The following is a 20938-nucleotide window of genomic DNA, read 5'->3' as shown; positions in this document are numbered from 1 at the left end:
TCCTAAGGCAACAAATACCAGAGAATGCAATTTAAACATAGCAGTGTGACTAGAGGTTTGTTTTATGATAGAGCAGTATTGGTCCCTACAGTTCAGGGCATGTGCTGGAGCAGATGTGGGTCAAGCCTTTCTCAGCAGAGCTAACATGGCACCCTAGCTCAGTAATTTCTATATCAAGCTCAGGTTTCACTTCCCAAACCCGATGCTTTGGGGGTTTTTTTTAGGTTATTTTACTGACTACTCGGCTTCTCCTTAGGAATGTGTTAAAAACTTTTGTACTTAAAAATACTTTTAAAAGATCCTGACCTATTTAAAAACTCCTGGCCTATTCTTCCTGAAGGAAGAAGTGCTTCCCTGTGAAGGTGGGGAGGCCCTGGCACAGGTTGCCCAGAGAAGCTGTGGCTGCCCCATCCCTAGGAGTGTCCAAGGCCAGGTTGGACGGGGCTTGGAGCAACCTGGGATAGTGGAAGGTACAATGAGATGGACTTTAAAGTCCCTTCCAACCTAAAGCATTCTGATTCTATGATTCCATTTCATCTGTCTGTGGAAGATCTCGATTGTCATATCAACATGTGGTGTTTGAGGCTGATAATATTCATTGGTTCAGGAAGGTTTTAACGCTGAGCCGTTTTATACTGATATCTTCAACCTTTAAAAAAATGCAAAAATTCAGCACTCTGTTTAATACCAGTGTTAAAATAATTTTGATGCTGTCCATTCTCACAGGGTTTACTTGTAAAAGCTTTTATTGGCATGGGAAAGTGTATCCCTGCCCCCTGAACCAAACCAGTGGAGACGCTGCCCCTGTGTCAGCGAAGGGAGGGACTGCAAAACCCTTTGTCCAAATAATGGATGGGATTTTCCTGATTAATATATTAGTGATAATAAGTATTCCAGTTCCTTTGTAAGGACTTATGTCCAGTTCCATAATACTAATCTTCCTGGGAATCTGGTTGGAACGAGTTAATCATTTTATGAAGACTTAAAAGTCTTGGTCATCCTGTTTTCTGAACTTGGTACAGACTTGGATGTTTTCCATCATAATCCAAAGTACTGAATTTGTCTTAGGTACCACAAGGGCTATGAAACAAGTTTCAGGCCTTTGTGATTTTATTTGTTTGTGTGAAGGATTTTCTCCCCACTGTTGGTGGAATTTCCAGACAAGTGGGAAAAACTGTACAATGTAAGAGAAGAAATTAACTGTATGCAAAGTGCAGCTGGGTGCAACTGAAAAAATGAATAAAAATGAAAGTGCTAATTAAATGTGTACTTTTACCTCTAAACTGATGCGAATTCTGTAGTGCCGGGTTAAATTCATGCAGTTTTTACTAGAAGGAAGATAGGGTTATTGTTTGTAAGGACAGAAGAGAAGAAAATATCTTTGTCTCCCCTGGACACCTGCCTGGGAGCCTTTATAAAGATCAGTTGCTAAGAGTTAAAACATATATGAGAGGGGTCACATGAGAGATGGAGTGGAGCCTGGCAGTTCTCTCTGTTCCTCTACCCAGCTACTGGTAAATCTGGTTTTGGTTACCTGTTCTTCACTGTTTATTCTTTAGATTAAGAAAAAACCTCAAAGTCTTGATATTAGAGAAGACCTTTCAGTGATGGTGTCTGGCTTCACTCACTGTGTGCAGGTAGGGATTCTGGGATGACCAGCATCTGGATCCGAGTCATGGAATCCCATTTGTGCAGTGGGGTCCTGGAAAGCATTGGAGACAGGTCAGTCCACCACTGAGAGATTCAGTGGACCCTCAGGAACCTGGAACACCTGTCATGAAAGACCAAAAGCCATAAATGTAGGACATGGGGAGGGCTGGTGGCAGGAAGAGCATCACCAGGGATTTGTTCTTGCAACAACAGGGGATTCCTGTCGTGAAACTCCGTGTTGCTCTTGCAGCAGTGCTTAGGCATAGGGCAATGTTTGTTAAGGTCCCTGGTTTGTGAGGAAAAGGGATGGTTAAAATTCAGCCCTGTGAATACAGCAGTCTCCAAGGATGAGAGGACTGCTGGGCAGTGGCGTTGGAGCAGAGGGAGCTTTTGGGGCCCAGTTCTTTGTTAGCTGTCCTGGGATTTGGCTGCTGCTGTTTGGTGGATGAGCTGTTTGCTGCTCCTGTGGCAGGAGGCTGGCAGTGGCTGTGTGGGAGGGAGGAGGGCCCAGCACCGGGTGTACTTTGCCCAGGACTTTAGCATAGGTGGCTTGGGAAGCGGGATAGAGCCTTTCCTGTGCTTCGGACCTTCCTCGGATCACGGATTAGTGCTGGGGAGAGCAGGCGTGTAAGTGGGGAGTGGAAAATGCTCAGGGGTCAGACCTTCCAGGGCTTTGTCCGGCTTGGCTCTCTGGGTTGGAAACCAGGGACTCTGTGGGTGTGCTGAAACCAGTTTTCCTCGTCCTGCCTGCTCCTCTCCCGGGATACCTCCCTCCTTCTGCCAAGGAGAGAGGTGCTTCCCTGATGGAAAACTTGGGGAATCGTCATCACGGTGACAACGCCTGTGACCCACATCAGGCTCAGCTGGGTCCCCTCTGAGGGATTTGTCACTTGGGGTGATGGTCATAACAGAGTTCAAGCTCTGTTTAACCTTCTTAAAGCACCCTCAGTGTGTCCTTTCCCTGAACGTGCCTGTGCCTGCTTCCCAGTGTGCCTGTTTCCCTCTTGGGGCTGGGTATGAGGAAATGGAAGCAAATGCTGACATTGCTTAAATATCTGAAGTTCAGTGCTTTTATCTTACAAATAAAATAATGCTTTTGTTACTTTTCCTTTTAGGAAGTGCTTTACAAAAACATTGCTTGTGTTAATGCAAAAACAAAGCTTCTGCAGCTTTACTGAAGCCTACCCTGATCTGGGAGGAAAATGCTTTGCTCTGTTGCTTTGTGCAGACTAATAAACCCTTTTGACTTGCAGATCTCTTGCCTCTCTGAATTAAGCCTTGTATGATGCAAATCTCCCTTTCAGTTACCCTTTTGCTTGTACCTTGATTTTGAATCTTTCCTTTAGATCACGGCTTGCATGACATTTTTCTTTCTTTTCCTTTCCTTTTGCTGTTTGCAAAGACTCTTGGGAGGATTTGACAGATGTGGTGGAGCAATTGCGCGATGATTCCGAAGGTGCGTTCCACACATCTCACCCCTCTTGTCTGTGCCCATCATTGCCTTCTGCCCTGTCACTCTGAGCCTGAGTGCAAAATGCACTTTTCCTTTCCAGAGCCAATAGCTGTGCCTTTCTGGCCTTTTCTCTATGTTGCTTAAAATAAATGTTTCAAAGTTGGTTGTTTTACTATTTGTACTTGAAGGGGAGGTAGAAAAAGTGAATCAACAAAGGCTAGTTGCCTTCTACTAAATGCATTCAGAGGCAATGTTTTCCTCAGCCTGACAGAAACACAGCTTAAAAGATTGCAGCAATATATGGAAGCTGAATTAAAAAAAATAATTCAGAAATAACCCTGAGGATTCAGATTTTCTCAAGTATTTATATTTACCTACTCGAGGCTTGACAAAAGTGACTCTAGAACTTGTAATGCAAAATGTCCATTAAAACTCGTGCAGTACTAAAAGGGAAATTTATTTACGGTGTTTCTTGCTCGATTCCTAAAAATGGTGTGAATGTGAAATAATTGAATCCCCAATTTAGGGAGCAGTCAGGCAAATTGTTAATTAGGTGAAATGCTGCTGCTTGGGGTTCAAGTGTTTGCAGCACAAAAGGCTGATGTTCTGATGCACTGAGTGCACTGATCCCTTGCTGTCACCCTCATGGATGGTGCCTTTAACTGCTGTGCTGGTTCTGTGCCTGGGCTCTGCCTGGCAGCCTCACAGGCACAGCAGCTTCTCAGCCACTGGGAATGTTCTCCTCTCTCCTGGCACAACAGCCCATTCTGCTTCCCAGCCAAGGGCATCTCCAAGGCAGGCTTTAAGAGAAAGATTTGAGACTTCCTTTTTTTTCATAAAATATTGTGCTGATTTTTGTGTTTATTTTGTCAGGTGGGATAAATTTCCCTGTCATACAGAAGCAACCTTGCCAAATGTCAGGCTGCTTTCAGTTGGTGTTTTTGCTGTAAGATGGATTCAGTACCTGGAGAACCTTGCTGAAATGCAAATGAATTGGCATTGTTTTCAGCAGGTTTGTTCACTTCTCCAGTGTTTCATCGCTCCCTGCCTTTGATCAAAGTTACAGCTTTATTTTGGTTTATTCTTCATTGTTTTAGAGTAAATCATTGAGGAGTGATAAAATATATTGTCACCAGCAGAAATACTGAGACCACAGTCACAGCTTAACCCTTTGAGGTCCTGTATTGCATTGACTTTTGCCTTGACTTTCAGGTTCTTGGGTACAGATTGGACCTTTCAAACAAATTAGAGGATTTTTTGGTGCTTTTGGAGACATCTTCAGGAAGCAGCTGGGTAGAAAACATGTCTGTTCTGTACGAGCTGCAGTATTTGAGTAGCAAAGTGTCTTGAGAGTTTAATTCCTTCCTTTGAAACCCAAACCCTGTGGAAAGGCAAAGTTCAATGGCTGAGGTTTTACTTTTTGAGCTTTGTGACACGGAGTGTGTAGGATAACCCAGGTAGAGGGTTTTCATACTCTAAGTTAATTGGTCTGCAAGGTGAGAATCTTGGATAAGCTGCGTATGCAGAACACAATTGCTCACAGCAGAGTAATGAAGCAGAAACCATTGATTAGTGTGATATGACAAATATTTTTCAATGCAAATGAGTTAATAATGGCAGCTAAAGGGGTGTTTTCCATGTGGCTGTTGTGTACAGCTCCTTTAATTCTACATTAGGGATTGATTTGCTCCTAGGTGGAGTCACTGTGGATGCCTGACTTGCTGCCCATCAGATCAATGACCTTGGCCAGTGAGGAACCATGATTAGAGAGGATGAGGAGGAGGAGAGCTCTGTGTCTGATTTTGCACTATTATACCTGCCTTTCTTCCTGAGTCTCAATTCCCAGTGATGGTGACTGTCAGCTAGACTGCAGGTCATAAAAAGGACTGCAAATCCAGAACAGGTTGTCTGCTCAGTGTGCCAGATTCATCAGCTTCAAATAGTAGCTCACTCACTGAATTCAGTCTTTGCACAGTGCAGTGCTGCTGTGAGCATTGCATTCCTACATGAATACTTGGAAGCTCTCTAAACTGTGAATGCCCAATCTCAGCCTTTTTGTAAGGTGTGAGCCAGGACAGTCAGTGCTTGGACAGGACACAAATAGCAAAAACCTTCAGGGGATTTCATGGCTTTGCTCGTTGGCAGGAGGAGGTTGGGAGGAGACAGTGGAATAACTGGCTGTGTTTGCCATTTCTCTGAACAAGGGGGCATTTGTCCATGGCAGCAGATGTGGCCTGGAGCACAGCTGGGCTCGTGGCTGTCCATTGATGGCAATTCCAGCTGGCTTGGTGCTGTCTGTGCACTCCCTGCTCCAGCACACACCTGCCCTCCTTCAGCTGCTCCGGGTGGTACCTCCTGGCGTGGTTTCAGGCAAATTTAGGGAAGGAGACATGGTGCTGCTTCACCCTGGAGATCATGGGGGACGAGAGGCCTTGTCCTGAGCTGCTTTTGCAAAGACTGAACAAAGGGGCTGTGGTCTCGGGTTTGGATAGCACAGCTGCCCCTGCCCTGCACTCTCCCTGTGCTGTGGAGTTTTCCCAGCCCACAGTGATGTGCACTTGGGTGTGGCCCTGTAAACTGTGCTCCTGGTTCTCTTTTTGGCTGGTGGGTGCTGACAAGGTGCCTCATGCTTAGATCTGTACCCTTAGGTTTCTGCTGCCAGGCGTAGTTTATTCACTTGAGAAGGTGGAGGTTGTTTCTAGCATCTGTGGCTGTTACCAACAGCCTTGGATAAGTGGGCCTTACAGGGATGAAACTGCCTGTGCCAGGGAACTGGGGCTCAAAAATTGGATGTGTGTAGGAAGTGTCAAGGTCTGGATGTTTATAATGTGGTAGAGGAAGAATATAGTTCTGGGAGACCTGTGAGTTTTGGGATTTAGAAGGAGCTGTCAGAAGGGCCATGAAGACCTGCTCCTTACTGTCAGCAGTAAAAACCAATGGTGTTGATAAAACAGAGATTAGTGGGAATTACAAACAGAGATGAAGTGTTACAGCCATGTTGTGGGAGAAATGCGAGGTGGGATACAGATACATTGCTGGATTAAGTGTGAGCAGGTCCGTGGTGGTCTTTAGATGGAAGAACAAACCACAAGTGGAGGGTTCTTACCAGTTTGTAGCTGGGGATGTGAGCTGGAAGAAGTGACAGCCATAACACATTGTCATAGTGTAAAGCACAGGGTTAACAGTAGGCTTCAAACTTCTCCTAATGAAAATTGGGAGCTGCTGTAGTTACTTGAAGTACTGAGGCACCCTCAGTGTGATACATTGTCTATTCCTATGTTGTAGCTTTGGCCATAAAATACTAGGTGCTGTTGATTTTTCTCCACAAAAGGCCTACAGAGTGCCTCGTGTGAAAGTGTCACGGCCCCAAAAATGTCCTCAAAGCTGAGGAACAAAAGGAGAAAGGTGGGATGTTTTAGTGTAATAAAAATAGCTTTTGTTACTCAGCAGAATTTTTCTTCCTTCTTTAACAGACCCCAATTACCTCATGGCTAACGAACGCATGAACCTGATGAACATGGCCAAACTGAGCATCAAGGGGTTGATCGAGTCGGCGCTGAATCTGGGCAGGACACTGGACTCGGACTATGCCCCTCTGCAGCAGTTCTTTGTGGTGATGGAGCACTGCCTGAAACACGGCCTCAAAGGTAACCGGCCTGGGAGAGGTCCTTGGGGCTGTTGGTCATGGCTGGGGGGACAAACAGCAGTTTTGGTTTCAAAACCTGCAGGAGAATGAGGAGAGGCTAAGCAGGGTCACTGCTGTGATCCCAGTGGACCTGGCAGGCCACAGGAAGGGAAAAGAACCTGGGGGAGGTGGAACATGGAGGTGCTGTAGGTGCTTGCCATGTTTGACACAGCGGTTCAGATGTCTCGGGTGTAACTCAGTGATCAGGGGTGAAACAAGCTCTCAGCAAACTTGTGACTCTTTTCTGCACTTCCCCATGCTTTAGGGACATGGTTCCTTGCTGGAGGAGGAACTGCAACCCAGAGGTCTTTTTTCTCAATAGCTCTGTCAAACCTGAGGGTTTGAGCTGTGTGCAGCTCATGGCTTGAAGCTGCTTTTAAAGCAGAGCATGTATTTAACTGTACAAGAGTCACAGCTCAAATTGCCGAGTACCAGACTGTTCTTCAGGTGCTGTCCTTGCCTGCTGGTAGGTGAAGATGAAAAGCAGAGGGGAGTGGAACCAGGTGCCTTCAGGGCCCTTCCCACCCAAACCACTCTGGGATTCCATGACACTAAATGCCTGCCCAGCAGCAGTGGCCCCAGAGGAACCTTTCTGGCAGCTTTTGGCTACTGTTTGTTCACTTGTTTGAGAATGTGTTATGTCAGCATGGGCCTAACAGCCTCATTTTTTGTCTCTTTGTTTTCTAGCCAAAAAGACTTTTCTTGGGCAAAATAAGTCCTTTTGGGGACCTCTAGAACTAGTAGAAAAACTCGTCCCTGAGGCTGCAGAGATTACAGCAAGTGTTAAGGATCTCCCAGGGCTGAAGTAAGTACACTCTTTTATTGCATGAATACATAGTATGGTTTTTATTGTGAGAAGGATCCTGAAGAAGGGAAGGAAGGGCAAACACAACTTTCAGGAATACATCTGCCACCTGCTGTGATTTAAATGGATCATTGCTCACCTATTCTTAACCAAGGATCTGCAGGAGGAGAGGACAGAATATATTCTTGCTGTGCTAAGAGCATGGGGACTTATGGACAACAGTGCCTATATTGCTAGCACTGAAGGAGTTATGATGTGTCAGGCATGGGAACAGCCTTTGCTGCTCATGAAATCAAACTGCAGAGGATGGGAATTAACAGGAAGGTCATGACAGGTTAAATAGTTTTGAGGCTGATGTCTGAGATGCTGAGGGAGGGTGGGGCTATTAGAGCTGATGGTGACTATGCCTTGCAAAGTGTCTGGAACTGTTTGTTTCTGGCCTTTGCAGGACACCTGTAGGCAGAGGAAGAGCTTGGCTTCGCCTGGCTCTGATGCAGAAGAAACTTTCAGAATACATGAAGGCCTTGATTAACAGAAAGGATCTTCTCAGGTGAGTGCTGGGCTTGCTCTCAGGTTAGGTTCACTTCTGCTGTCTTGTAAGATCTTGATCATCTTTGCCACCAAATGGTCAAGTATATGTGTGCTTTTTTTGAGAAGGGGTAACATCTGTGAAATGCAGAGCTTCCACTTAGCTTCTGAATTAAGCAAGAACACCGTTATATCTCCTCTGTCTCAAATATACATTAGAATTAATTCAGATTTTGGTTCTAAAGAGGTGATTGGGTGAAATATTTGCACAGAGGAGATACAACATTGTCTCACTGTAAAAGCCTGGCCCTGGGTTGATTTCTGACCTTGTCACTTCATTCCTACCTGACTTGGAAAAGCCCCCTCACTTGTCTCTCTCGCCTGTGCCCGGCAGTGAATTTTACGAGCCCAACGCGCTGATGATGGAAGAGGAAGGTGCCATCATCGCCGGCCTCCTCGTGGGCTTGAACGTCATCGATGCCAACTTCTGCATGAAGGGAGAAGACCTGGACTCCCAGGTACTGGGCATTCACTTAATGGTTTTGTTCTGCTCCTTTAAATTGGAAAGCTCATTAATTTTGTATAGCTTACTGGTATAATGGATCACTGCTCTAGTGCAGCAGGTATGATGTCGTAACTCTAAACTGTCACAACTGGAGACAGTGGTTTTGTCTCAGAAACCAAGAGTTCAATGTAAAATGCAAATTGCTTTTTCTCTAGGTTGGAGTGATTGATTTCTCCATGTATTTGAAAGATGGGAACAGCACAAAAGGCAGTGAAGGGTAGGTGCACACACACAGTTGTCCTGCTGCTCCTCTCTTGGGAACTTGTATTCAAGTATTCCAGGTTACCCTGTTTCTTTTTTTCCAGAGATGGTCAGATAACTGCTATTTTGGACCAGAAGAACTATGTGGAAGAACTCAATAGACATTTAAGGTAAGACATGATCTGTTGGCTCTTTATTATCTTGTAGAAGAAGAGAGAAAATGGGATTTTTAAAAAAGAAGGAATTACTGTAGGGCTTTTTCTCTTCAACAGTGCTACAGTAAACAACCTACAAGCCAAGGTGGATGCCTTGGAAAAATCCAACACTAAGCTGACTGAGGAGGTAAGTGTGATGGAAAATCATCTGATGCTTTGGCCTTTGGGAATCAGGGAGTAGTAACAAGGGAGGGAGGAGTTTATTCACATTTCTGGTGTACTGAATGATGGGAGTTTAGTGATGGAACTGGAATAACTCACCTGCCAAGCAATGTCACTTGCTGTTGCTACTGAGCATGAGGTGGAAAAACAACCATATGTTTACGTAAATTTGCAAGAAATAAAAGAGTGTCATTATAGATAAAATATTTAGTCTGAGCATTACAAATGGCTGGTACCTGAGGCATAGGTACAACCTGTGGTTTAAAATGGGTGTTGCAGCTCATTAGTAATGGCATATATGTAGTGTAAAATCTTTTGGGGTCAGTTCCCTGACAAAATGGGTGACAGGAGGTCTCACCTGAGTAGAATAAGTGGCTTCTGGTTTATTACCTGCACTGTGACGTGGTATCACCCTTGCTGGTGATTTTTTAAGCGACTTTAAACCACTCACTTCATGACAGCAGGACATGAGTTGGAGTGGTGACTGTGGTATTTTTTGGGTTTGGATTATTTAGCTGCTCAGTGAAGTCTCCCAGTGGTTCTGGTGACACAGGGACATGCTGGGAGTTGCTGTGAGCCAAGTGTCCTGTCCCTCAGGGTGGTGTGAGCTGCTCCTCCTGTTTGCAGCCAAATCACCCTTCTCTGAGCCCTAGAGAGGAGAAAAAAAAAGTGAAATACATCTTGGATAGGTTACTGTTGTGTTGTGTTCCCAGCTTGCAGTTGCCAACAACAGGATCATTACACTGCAGGAAGAGATGGAACGGGTTAAGGAAGAAAGTTCTTACATCCTGGAGTCCAGTCGGAAGGTCGGGGTGTGTGTATGTGCATGTGTGTGATTGCTGAGCCTTGGGGCAGGCCCAGCCCCAATTCAACCGAGGAGTCAGTGTTGGGAACACACTTTATTTCCTGGTGTATCTCACACAAACCCCGCAATAGATTGGAGTGGCTGCAGGTGGGTCCTGTGCAGAGGGAACAGATGGGCCTTGTCCCCAAGGAATGCTGCCTGGCTGTAGGCATGGAGCAGTGAGCGTGCGTGGAGCCGGGAGCTTCCTCAGTGAGCTCATGGCTGCCTGGGCAAGGTGTCAGGGACAGCAGGGAGGGGGTGGCAGGAAAACTGGGATGTAGTTGTGCTGTTTTGGCCTGAATTGTTGCACATTTGTTTTTCTTAGTGGTGGGGAGAAGCAAATACTGAGGAAAAGTGAGGGTTAGCAGTACATGATGCCAAGTGAACTGTGTCTGTTACCTCAGGTCACCAAGGACAGAACTGCTGACGGGCAGGCACTGACTGAGGCTCGGAAACAGCTGAAGGAGGAGACACAGCTGCGGCTGGTGAGGACTGGGGGGGCTCAGGGGTCACCCCAAATAGCTAAGACAGGCCCTGCCACTCAGAGCTGTTCAATACAGTGTGTGGGGAGAAACATGCCAGAGCAGAAGGGTTTTAGGAAACAAAATCTACCAGCTTTTCCCTAGTCCATTCCACCACAAAGATGGGTCCATGTAGAATTCCCTGACTCCCTGCCTCCATGCTGCTCACCTGGCTTTCATACTGGCCTCCATGTGGATTCCTTGTCAGAGGTGTGACTGTGATGCTGTGGCAGTGCAGCACGCTCCTGGGTACGGGTGGTGGGCAGGAGCCCCGGTGATGGGGCTTCTCCCTGGGTGCTGAGGGGACCTCCTGGAAGTGCTGACTGCTCCCTGTGTTCCAGGACGTGGAGAAGGAGCTGGAGGCGCAGATTGGGATGCGGCAGGAGATGGAGCTGGCCATGAAGATGCTGGAGAAGGATGTTTGTGAGAAGCAGGATGCGCTGGTGGCACTCAGACAGCAGCTGGACGATCTCAGGGCCCTAAAGCATGAACTGTCCTTCAAGCTGCAGGTAGGGAAGTAGTGAAATACAGGGGATTCCAGATAAAAGTGAGAGCTCTTGTGCTTTTACTCCTGCCTATTGAAAGGATGCTGGGTGTGGAACGGGCACAGGCTGCGCACACTTGTGTCCTGCTGCAAGAACATTGGAGTGTGGTGGAGGTTAAAGGAAAAGGACATTTCTTCTGGAGAAAAATTAATGATCCAGAAATGTGTGCATGAGACTGGGGAAAGCACCTTGTGTGGTTTGGGGGTGTGAAAATGGAGCTGTGGGAGCTTCTGTTGCAGTAGGATCAACAGTTGGAGGGTACCAGCTGTAGTTACTGTGTGATGACACCATCTGCAAAGAGCAACACGATGCTCAGAATAAATCCTAAAATCAACTTGAACATTGGCTCCTTGAGCCAATGGCTTGGTGCAAAACAGTTGAATGATATTAAGATATTAAATGATATTAGCAGACACTGCATTATGGATTATTCATATCTAGGAAGCTTCATGGATGATGGCATTGCCCTGTTGTGGGGTCCAGATGGAGCCTGCACCTGTGTGGCAAGACATTTGCCCTCACAATACTGACCTGACCATTTGCTTTTTGAGCACCTTTTCCTGCCTCTTTGCCTTTTGCCCTGTTGTTTCACGTGCTGACTGATTTATTGGGGCTTATTTGGCATTTACTGCTCCTTTTCCCAGAGTTCAGACATGGGAGTGAAACAGAAGAGTGAATTAAACAGCCGCTTGGAAGAGAAAACAAATCAGATGGCTGCCACCATCAAACAGCTGGAACAAAGGTAAAGCAGGAGGCTTGGACCATGATCAAACGCTGTGTCCTTTAGTGGGGGTGTCCCAGGGACCCAGAATGAGCCAGGGGAGAGTCCGAGTGCTCTGCTGGACAGAGCTGCCTGAGGAGAGCACCGGGAGCAGGACAGCCAAGCCTGCAGCAGAGGCCAGGCTTGGAGGGGCTTGGGTGTTCCAGATCTCTGGTTTTGGATAAAATCCCCCCAGTTGAACTATTCTCTTGATGATCCTGAGCAATGTGAGCTTGGAAAAAGTACTCTTGTGAAAGTGAAGGGAGGATGTGAGAGGGCAGCCTGGCACAGCTTTCAACAGAGTGGCTGGGACCTGGTTAATGAGCAGGGCATTGCACTGCATTAGTGCTCTCATTTGAGGGTTTATATTGGGAATGGCTCCTGATGAACAAGGTCACTGTTTGTAGAAAGTCTCTACTTGAAAATATGTTATGGTACCGACTCAGCTAATTGATTTGCTCTTTTTCTCTTGCTGTTATTATTTTTCCGTTTTCTCATCATCCTCATTCTGACTTATTTATACAGTGAAAAGGATTTGGTGAAACAGGCAAAAACCTTAAATAGTGCAGCAAACAAACTGATCCAGAAGCATCATTAGACATTTTTATGTCTGGCCACCTCACAGCTCTGACATCAGAACTCATTCATGAGGGGAGAACTTGAGAATTGCTAAAAGCAACTGTTAAAATGTTAAGTGTCACCTAAAGTTGATTTGGAATTTGCTGAGTTTTTAAAATCAGTGAGTTTTTCTGCCGAGATTTAGAGTCAGGTATAAAAATCCCAAACTTTGCCATTTAACCCATGTTCAAGTACCAAATGAGTTGGCCAATAAACACCCCAGGAAGGCACCGGGAGTGGGAGATCCGTGGCTCTGCCCACCTGCTGGTGCACACCCCGTACAGCAGCAGGAGCCCTCGGCGTGTGCGCGGCTCAGCCGGGATCACGTTGGCCAGCTCGGGAGAGTCAGCTCGTTTTCTGTGTTGCCCTTTTTTGTGAAGTAGATGAGAAAATGCATCCCTGGAAGTTGTTGACAGTAGTTGTGTGTGTGCCCCAAGCTGTTTCCTGTTCAATTCTGTTCTGTGGGTTCAGCCCCGAGTCCGAGACGAGCGGGCAGGACGCGATGGCCCGTCACGGCGAGGACCGGCCCTCCCGTAACCAGCTTGCCTGGATTCTGCCTTAGGGACGTGGTGGGAGGGTGGGGACTTTATCCTTCTTCCTTTAAACTTCATGTGTCCAGAATTAGTAGCTATAGGTGTCTTAGAGTAACACAATAGAGTGGTAAGTTCAGTGGAAACCTCCTTCTCTTTGCATTGCTTCTACCTCTGCCAGGAATCCCTCCAGACACGCCCTGCGGTCCTTCCCAAGCTAAGGAAGCTGAGGAGAGGTGTTTTGGGAGGTGTCTCCCCTTCTTAGAAAGGGAAGTTACGTGTTTTACAAAAAATAATCTGACCTTTCTTTAAAAGAAACAAACCCACACAAATAAAGAGGAAAGGAACCCAATGCGCAGCGATGGGGAATGGAGATGGTAATTTGGTCCTTGCCCTTTCCTTGTTCGAGTAGTTGGTAGTTGAAAGGGAAGAGTGGCCTTTTACACTTGTTTCATTTCCTTCTGAGTTTGCCTTGCTCAATACAAATGGAATTTGCTAAAGGAGGAACAGCTAAAGCTTGGAATCAGCTCGCAATAAGAGAAATAATTGCCAATTTAACACCCCGGTGCAAAACCTGAAGTAACTGTAGCTTGGACTATTATAAACTAATATACTCTGATCACACAAGTCCCCGTGCTGGCCTCTTGTGGGCCTTAGGTTATAAGCACTCGTAGAGATATTCTTTCATTTGGAAGATCAGATTTGGGGGTTTTCAGTGTTGAATAAGGGGTTTTTTTTCTCTGGTGAGACGCCTGTAGTAATTCTTTGATGCCAGTTCTCCCTTTGTCCTGTGGGATGGCACTTCTTGGGGCAGTGGGTGGCAAACATGACTGAAACAAGTGGGGAGGGAACACTTTGGTCCTTGCTGGTGTGGTCAAAAATCCATGGGGCTCAGCCTGGTCCCCCTGGATGTGAGCGTGGGCCACCACGTGGCTTATTCCGTGGGCTCTCAGCACAGGCACTGGCACAGCCCTGTTGGAAACCTCCCTGCCATGCCCGAGCTGCATGCTTGAACCTATAAACTCACCCTTCAGTAACCTGCTACTACAAACTCCTAACTGCCTGGAGAAAAAAGAATCCTAAGGAAAAGGTGGAAGCTTTGATCAAGGTATCCAAAGAGCCCATTAGTACAGGGAGCCCCCCTGTCCCTTCCCACAGTTCTGCTGTAGGAACAGGGGGTTGGGGCTGGTGGGGTTGGTGTCAGTAACACTGAAACCAGACAGAATTAAGGATCTGGCTGTTTCTGATGTCAGGCCCAGAGTGGGAATGTGTTGCTGTACCGATGCCTGGCGCTTGAGCCGAGTGTCAATCCGTGGGAGACCAGGAACCTGCACTAATTCTCAATAGAGTAGCTATAACCTATGTTGCAAGTTCCAGTTACCTGTGCAAAGCTGAAATGTAACGTACATTAAAATCCAATTGGACTTTAAATTCTGTGTACTTGAGGTTTGCTTTGGATCTGGATAAAAGTGATGTTTTCTGTTTCTCATCTAATGGCTGTAAACTGTAGTGATAAAATAAAAACTATGGAAAATGAGAGTTTCTGCCTGGTTCACCTCCCATTTTGCTTTGCTTTGAACTGTCTTTCTCCTTTCCATTGTTTTTACCATTCCCTTTTTTTTTTTTTTTGGCTTTACCTTTTCACTGGGTTTTTTATTTGTTGGTTAAACTCAGTCTTCCTCCCCACCATGGCTTTTGTTTTTTATCACAAGTTCATGTGGCTCAAATCCAGATTGCGACAGGCAGAGAAGGAACGGCAGCTGGCCCAGCAGGACAACCGGCTCTTCAAGCAGGAGTTTGGGGACAAAATCAACAGCCTGCAGCTGGAAGTGGAAGAGCTCTCCAGACAGCGGTGAAGAGATCCTTTTCCAACCTCTTTCCTGGGCTGTTCTTGCTGTGTCTAATGGAGAGTAGGAAAACAGGGGATGGAGTGGGAGTGAGGCAAGTGACAGGCTAGATGCCAACAGGAGTAACCCCCGGGATGAAAATCCTTGGAAAAAGCCCATTATTTAGGCACTGGCATAGGCTGCTGGAATAGTTGTGGCTGCCCCATCCCTGGAAGTGTTCAAGGCCAGGTTGGACACGGCTTGGAACAACCTGGTCTAGTGCAAGGTGTCCCTGCCCATGGCATGGGGTGGAATGAGATGTGTAAGGTCCCTGTCTACGCAAACCTTCCTGTGATTCTGTGCTAATTTGGGATCTAACAGTTATCATGGGCAGGGATGGAACAGTGAAACCTCTGCCTAGAGCAACCACTGAAGGGTGTGGAGCAAGGGAAGTGATCCTGGTTGTCAGTCTGACACACGCTGCTGTGATTTGTACTTTTTCCCTGGTAAAGCTGCTCTTGTTTTTGCTGGAAGCCAAACGGAGAGACCTTGTCAAGAGCCATCCCATTTTCCCCTGCAGTGTCATCACTCGAGCAGTGTCAGGGACACAGACAAATCCTCTTTCCTTAAAATAGAAGAGCATCTCCTCCTGCAGCCATGACGCATCTGCGGCTTGTCGCAAGGTCACCGGGGTGAATTCTGTGGGGGCATTGCTGGATACACGGGGGGGAGTTGTCCCTTCTCCCCCTCCTGGCCCAGCTCTTTGTTTCCTTTTTCACAAAGCTGCAGAGGCTGCTCAGACAACCAGCAAGTGGCTTTGGTCCTGGGTGTCTGTGGGTGAGCTTAGGAGGACACAGGCAAATGGGTCTGGTTTTGCATCAGATTGTGCCAGAATTAGATGAAGGACTTGGAGATTTTCCATCCTGACGTGTTATGGTTTAACACACTGCGAGACAGCTTGGGAGTCCAAGAGGCACTTCTCAGCTCTTAGTTGGGGGTGTGAAGAGAGGGTTAAACAGTTCATCAGCTCTCAGTGCCAACTGTCCCCAAACCATCCTTTAATCACAATTCCACCTCAATATTCCAGGAACCACCTAGAACTGGAACTGAGGCGGGAAAGAGACAGATGGTCCCACAGTCAGCAGTGTGGCCAAGAAAACAAAAAAGGGCCAAAGAACTGGCTAAGACAGGTAATGAGACTTAGGCTCTTGGCTCAGGTTTGAGGTGCAGTTTCACTTGGCTCGTTTGCTTTTCCTGAGCTTTCTCAGGCAATAAATAGGTGGTGTTCATGTGCCATGACCCAAGGGGCTTTGTAAGGGTTTTTACACACACTGAGCAGGCAGTTAGAGTTGTAATGATGTGAACTATGCAGTAACAGACGACTTCCACAGTTGTCATGTACTGCCACACTTGAGTTGCCTTCACTGGGCTCCCTGGGATGCTTCAGTGATGCAGTTATGTCTTTTTTCACCAATATTACACATAATTCCAGTGAAGTTTAAGAGCCCATCTCTGAAATGTGCAGTCCACTCTTTGTTCACAGCAAAAAGAAAGCACAGAGAACTGCTCCCAGGGGAGATTGGTGCCCAAATACTCCTCTGTGCCAAGGAGGAGCAGACCAGTATCCCAAAATAGCAATGCCAAGTCTCCCCTTGCATGTGGCAGGAGTGAAACTGGAGTCTTCCTCTAGTGTACCTGACGGGTGAATGTTTCCTTTTGGCAGGATGGGAAGGTCAAAATCCAGGAAGAAAATGCTAAACTGAAACAGGCACTGAGAGAGGAGAACAGTGTCCTGCCACACAGGTAGGGAAGGAAACAAACCTCATTTCTGCCTCCTTTCTGAAGTCCTGGTTCCCTTTCTCAGATTACTGTGCTGATGGGGAGTTTGGAATAGTCCAACTTCCCTTTCTGAGAAATATTTCCACTCTTCGTTGAGAGCTGCTTTTCCATAGCTCTCAAAGGGAAGGAGGAGGTTCTGTTGCTTGCCATCAGCACTTCCAGATGGGAAAGGCTCCATCTGTCTCTAATTTACCTTTGAATTGGTTTCTGTTGAAATCTGCTGCTTACTAATTTTTCTGACTCAAGAAACTTTGGTAAGCCAAGTGCAAGACCTTGGGGACTCATGTCCAAAGTATTTTTGGTGAGGGAAAGGAGAAGGGTTGGAGGATCAGTGGTGTTTAGAGCTAATAAAGAGAAGCTGTTGGAGAAAAAAACTTAAGATTTTTAAGATGGTTGTGTAAAAATGTGGCTCAGATTGCTTGTGTCCAACCTGAATATTAGAGGATTCTTGTTGTAGGGTTTCTGTAGTATTTGGGTTTAAATGTTAAAAGATGTTTTCAAAGCCCCTGGGCACAGCTCTGTGCTGAGGCCTTGGCTTGAGGATGGAACAGCCCATGGGAAGTGCTCTGAATGTCAGGGCTCTGGTGCAGCACACTGAGTCCTGAAGGGAAGCTAATCAGGAAAGTAGCATCTTAAAAATAGCATAAGCTCAGTTCCAGTCTGCTTTGCCAGGTACTGAAAACCGTCTGTGCCCAAGATGCTTTTTAGCCCTGTTTCACCTGGAATGTTTTAGCAGGTGAGGGTCAGGCTGATGATTTGCCTGCAAGGCCTCATGGTGCTTTAGCTGCTTGTTCACAGCATGTGTAGGCATCAAATCTGCAGGCCCAAGTTTAAAGCCAGTTTCAGGCTGTATTGGTACCATCTAAACAGTCTTTTCCATGTTCATGCTCCCCTCCTTGGCTCTCCTGCAGGTTTTTTGCCTGTTCTTCCCATTTAGGTAGGAGTGCTACTCAAAAATCCATATGGGGGGAGGGTTTTAAAAACCAGGTAAGGCAATTCCCTGGTAGCCCAGGTACTTTATTTAAAAGCTGTGGTGATGGAAGCCCTGTTCCAAGTGACACTGTTGTTCCCTTGTAGGTCACCAAGCAGCAAGCAGGAAGAACAGGTGAGTGATACTCCGTCTTGGTTTTGCTCCTGTATATCCAATGAACTAAAATCCATTCCTGATTCCCCCTGGGTGCCTGGCAAAGCACAGCCAGACCCCAGACTGTCACTGGGATGTTACAACACTTGTGTTGTCCTGTTCACTGGGAATTCCTGCCTGTCAGCTCTTGTTTAAGATGCTTAGTTCCCTCCTTGTTGCTGCAGAGCTCTCTCACGGAGTGTGTTGGTTTTGCCTTGGTGTTTAGGAGCAGCTGTTGGGCCCTGGACATGCTGAGATGTGCCAGCTCTGCCAGGAGGAGAGCAGCCGGAACCGAAGAAAGGTAACTTAGGATTGACATGGCCCACACCTGGTGACTGCCTTCCCTCTGGGTTTTGTTTTGGAATCACAGATTCCTGCTGGTGACTTGGACAAAGAAATGAGCCCTTGCAGGCCCCTCTGCCCTTAATATAACCTTGTTAAATACTGGTGGCTCCAGGGTTCCCCTCTGCCCTGTTCAGTGCTTTGTTTTTCCTGCCCCTGAGCAGCTTCTTCCCTTTGAGCTCAGTTTTTTCCCTCAGTTGATCTGCCAAGTCCTGAACCTCTCCTTGATTTCTGTGCTTTTCCTGCATTCCAGAACATCTGCAAGAACTGTGGGGGCACCTTCTGTGAAGCCTGTTCAGCACACGAGCTGCCCCTCCCATCCAGCATCAACCCTGAGCGTGTCTGCAATCCCTGCCACCAGCAGCTCATCCAGCAGTATTCCAGCAGCCCCTTGTAGGGAATGGGTGGCAGAGGGGTGACAACGGTTGTAGCTGATGGTGTTTCTGGAGTTGTTCAAGGGGAACGTGAGGACACTTGCTTGTGTGCTTTGGAGGTTGGAGGGAAGCAGCTTCTTGGTGTTTAGAGTCTCTTGTGACTAAAACAACATTCTGAGCCTTCCCTGTACCAAAATCCAATTGTGCTGTGGAGAACTGCATTGGGAATGTCACATGGAGCAGCCCCAGTGTGTGCTGGAGCAGTCTCAGGGCGCCCCTGCCCAAACCAGAGCTGTGTTTGCATGTGTAAGTTGGGAATGTTCTTGCCCTCACACGTGTGGTGTTGGGCATGTGCTGCTGCTGAGCAAAGGCTCCCTGAAAACCAGCTGGAGCACTGGTATTCCTCATGTCTGGCTGCACTTGAAATCCCATTTCCTTTCCCAGCTGTCTTGGACAGTCTGGCTCATCCCTGGGACCCCGGTACACAGTGTGAGCAGGCCAAGTGAGGCACTAGTTAACATGTTCTACCTGCATTTCCTTGGCTCAGGGCTCTGACCAAGGGCTTGCTCTGCACAGGGAAACCCCAAACCAAGCTGTGAATGTTCTGTTCCCCCTCTGTGCTTTAGGAGATGGGCCAAATTCCCATCATGCTCTGGTTTAGGGCCACTTGGATCCACCTCTCCCCCTTGCGCACATGGAAACATTGTGGCCATAAACCTGGCATTTCACTTTTTGTTGTATCAAAATAATACGGGAACACTTTTCACCTTCTCCCAGTTGTAATTGCAAACACAGTTCAGAGAGGTTTCATGGTTCATTCTTTGTTGCTGTTCCCTCAAGGAATTTTGTTACTCCAAAGAGCGGTGGTGGCTTCCTTGTGTCACAGGAGTGTTCACTCCTTTTCCCACTGGCACCTCCTGCAGTCTCAGACCACAGAATGTTCCACAGTCCATAGCAAATGGATGCATTGATGTGACAAATGCATTGGGGTTTGTACAGATGTTATTAGGGCTTAGTGGTTAATTCCTTGGAGGAGAATTAACCCTAGTTAATAGTAGTCTTTAGAGTGGCTGGAACTGCAGGAAAAGCTTCTCAGAGCTGAGGTTACTGATGTGGTTGGTGCTGGTTTGTACCAGGAATTATTTCTCCTAGTTCCCTCTGGGTCTTGGTGTGTTCAGCCACCAAACTTACATTCTTTTTTGCTCTTTTCCCCACCTGTGGCAGTTTCCCAACCCCTTTCCTTGTTGCTATCCTTTTAAGTAGGACAGGAGTTGTAAACAGTGTTGAGATACAAGAAGCCTGGAATTCAAGTGAATTCCTGAATTCTCTGAAGGGATGACACACTGGAGATGGATGGAGAAAACACTGAATTTAGTGTCAGTAGTTTTCTGTACACACTCTATAGGTCCAAACCAGTAAAATTCTTGCATCCAAGCCCAGTGTGACTCATCCCCCCAGGAGAAGGTGAGACCTAGGCAATTTCCCTTGTAGAGGGAGCATTAAACTGGACACAGAGAATTAAATTCTATGGAGCAGGGAGGTGGCTGAGACCCCTTGAGAGCACAGCACTGGTGGCTGCCAGCTCCCTCTGTGCTCAGGTACTGCGTGTGATGCCAGCGTGGGCTGACACCTGGACACTGGGGTTGGGAAGGGGGGGGCAAGTTTTCTGATGTTAATTTTCTGATGTTAATTTTGTTTCACACAATAAAGAAAACTTGATCACCCACTTCTGGTGTCCTGAGTGGTCCTTCCATCCCATTCCACTTGGGCTGCAGGTCTGAAAGGATTCAGAGCTACACTGTGCACCCGTGTGAGGACTCAGATCACTCAGCTGCTGTCAGTTGTCAGTCCTGGTGTTTATTAATGCACCGTTCTGCACCTGGAGCCCAGGACTGCTCCACCCATTGACCATTCCTGCAGTGCAGCTGCTGCTGCTTTTGTAACACTCCCCACAGTCCAGCACATTTATTACATGCTCCTCTTACACAAGGCTAAACTAGATCTTACAGTTTGTCCTCCTTGCTGAGCGCTGACACTTGTACCCGATGTTCACCCTCATACACAAGGAACGTGTTCACCCGGCCTGATAAAGGGAAGAGGGAAAATAAAAATCATTCTCTTGCTGCAGCTTAGTGCTTTCCTTTCTCCCCCTGCCCTACTGCATTTTATTCCCAGTTTAAATTCTGTTAGAATAGTACAGGTTGGCAGCAGTAAAGTACCACAGACTCCAGGTGGGACATGTCTGGGGGGGCTGCAGCACATGCACAGAGGGTGGCAGATGGTAAATTCCCTCAGTGCATGGGACAACAGGAGGGAGCTGCCAGGGAGGCTGCCCAGGATGCAGGTGGGAGG

The 20938-nt window shown here is 47.0% G+C and overlaps 2 protein-coding genes across 11 annotated transcripts in view; one reads left to right on the top strand and one right to left on the bottom strand.

Annotated features, from left to right (window-relative positions):
• Positions 1–20295, top strand: part of RUFY3 (RUN and FYVE domain containing 3) — a 31403-nt gene extending 11108 nt beyond the window's left edge. For 4 of the 10 annotated variants that reach the window (XM_018089027.3, XM_018089024.3, XM_018089026.3 and 1 more), the window contains 17 exons: positions 6577–6750; positions 7476–7593; positions 8042–8143; positions 8516–8639; positions 8842–8903; positions 8992–9057; positions 9160–9229; positions 9978–10070; positions 10513–10593; positions 10971–11138; positions 11819–11916; positions 14815–14934; positions 15996–16098; positions 16632–16711; positions 17825–17852; positions 18097–18171; positions 18466–20295. In XM_018089027.3, the coding sequence (XP_017944516.1) occupies positions 6591–6750; positions 7476–7593; positions 8042–8143; positions 8516–8639; positions 8842–8903; positions 8992–9057; positions 9160–9229; positions 9978–10070; positions 10513–10593; positions 10971–11138; positions 11819–11916; positions 14815–14934; positions 15996–16098; positions 16632–16711; positions 17825–17852; positions 18097–18171; positions 18466–18609 (1692 nt within the window). In that variant the 5' untranslated portion in view covers positions 6577–6590 and the 3' untranslated portion in view covers positions 18610–20295. Of the gene's footprint in view, positions 1–2256; positions 2278–3052; positions 3107–6576; positions 6751–7475; positions 7594–8041; positions 8144–8515; positions 8640–8841; positions 8904–8991; positions 9058–9159; positions 9230–9977; positions 10071–10512; positions 10594–10970; positions 11139–11818; positions 11917–12459; positions 14622–14814; positions 14935–15995; positions 16099–16631; positions 16712–17824; positions 17853–18096; positions 18172–18465 lie in introns of those variants that run through there. The other 6 variants (XM_018089023.3, XM_018089021.3, XM_018089029.3 and 3 more) reach the window with 5 other exon arrangements.
• Positions 20296–20421: 126 nt separating this feature from the next.
• Positions 20422–20938, bottom strand: part of GRSF1 (G-rich RNA sequence binding factor 1) — a gene marked incomplete at its 5' end in the record, with an annotated part of 6335 nt that continues 5818 nt past the window's right edge. The window contains one exon of the mRNA XM_029965638.1: positions 20422–20669. The remainder of the gene's footprint in view (positions 20670–20938) is intronic.

The sequence above is a fragment of the Manacus vitellinus genome, unplaced genomic scaffold (assembly GCF_001715985.3).
Source record: "Manacus vitellinus isolate BGI_N305 unplaced genomic scaffold, ASM171598v3 scaffold_112_pilon, whole genome shotgun sequence".
Classification (NCBI taxonomy): domain Eukaryota; kingdom Metazoa; phylum Chordata; class Aves; order Passeriformes; family Pipridae; genus Manacus; species Manacus vitellinus.
The sequence above is the reverse complement of the archived record's forward strand: the minus strand, read 5'-3'. Positions and strand labels throughout refer to the sequence as shown.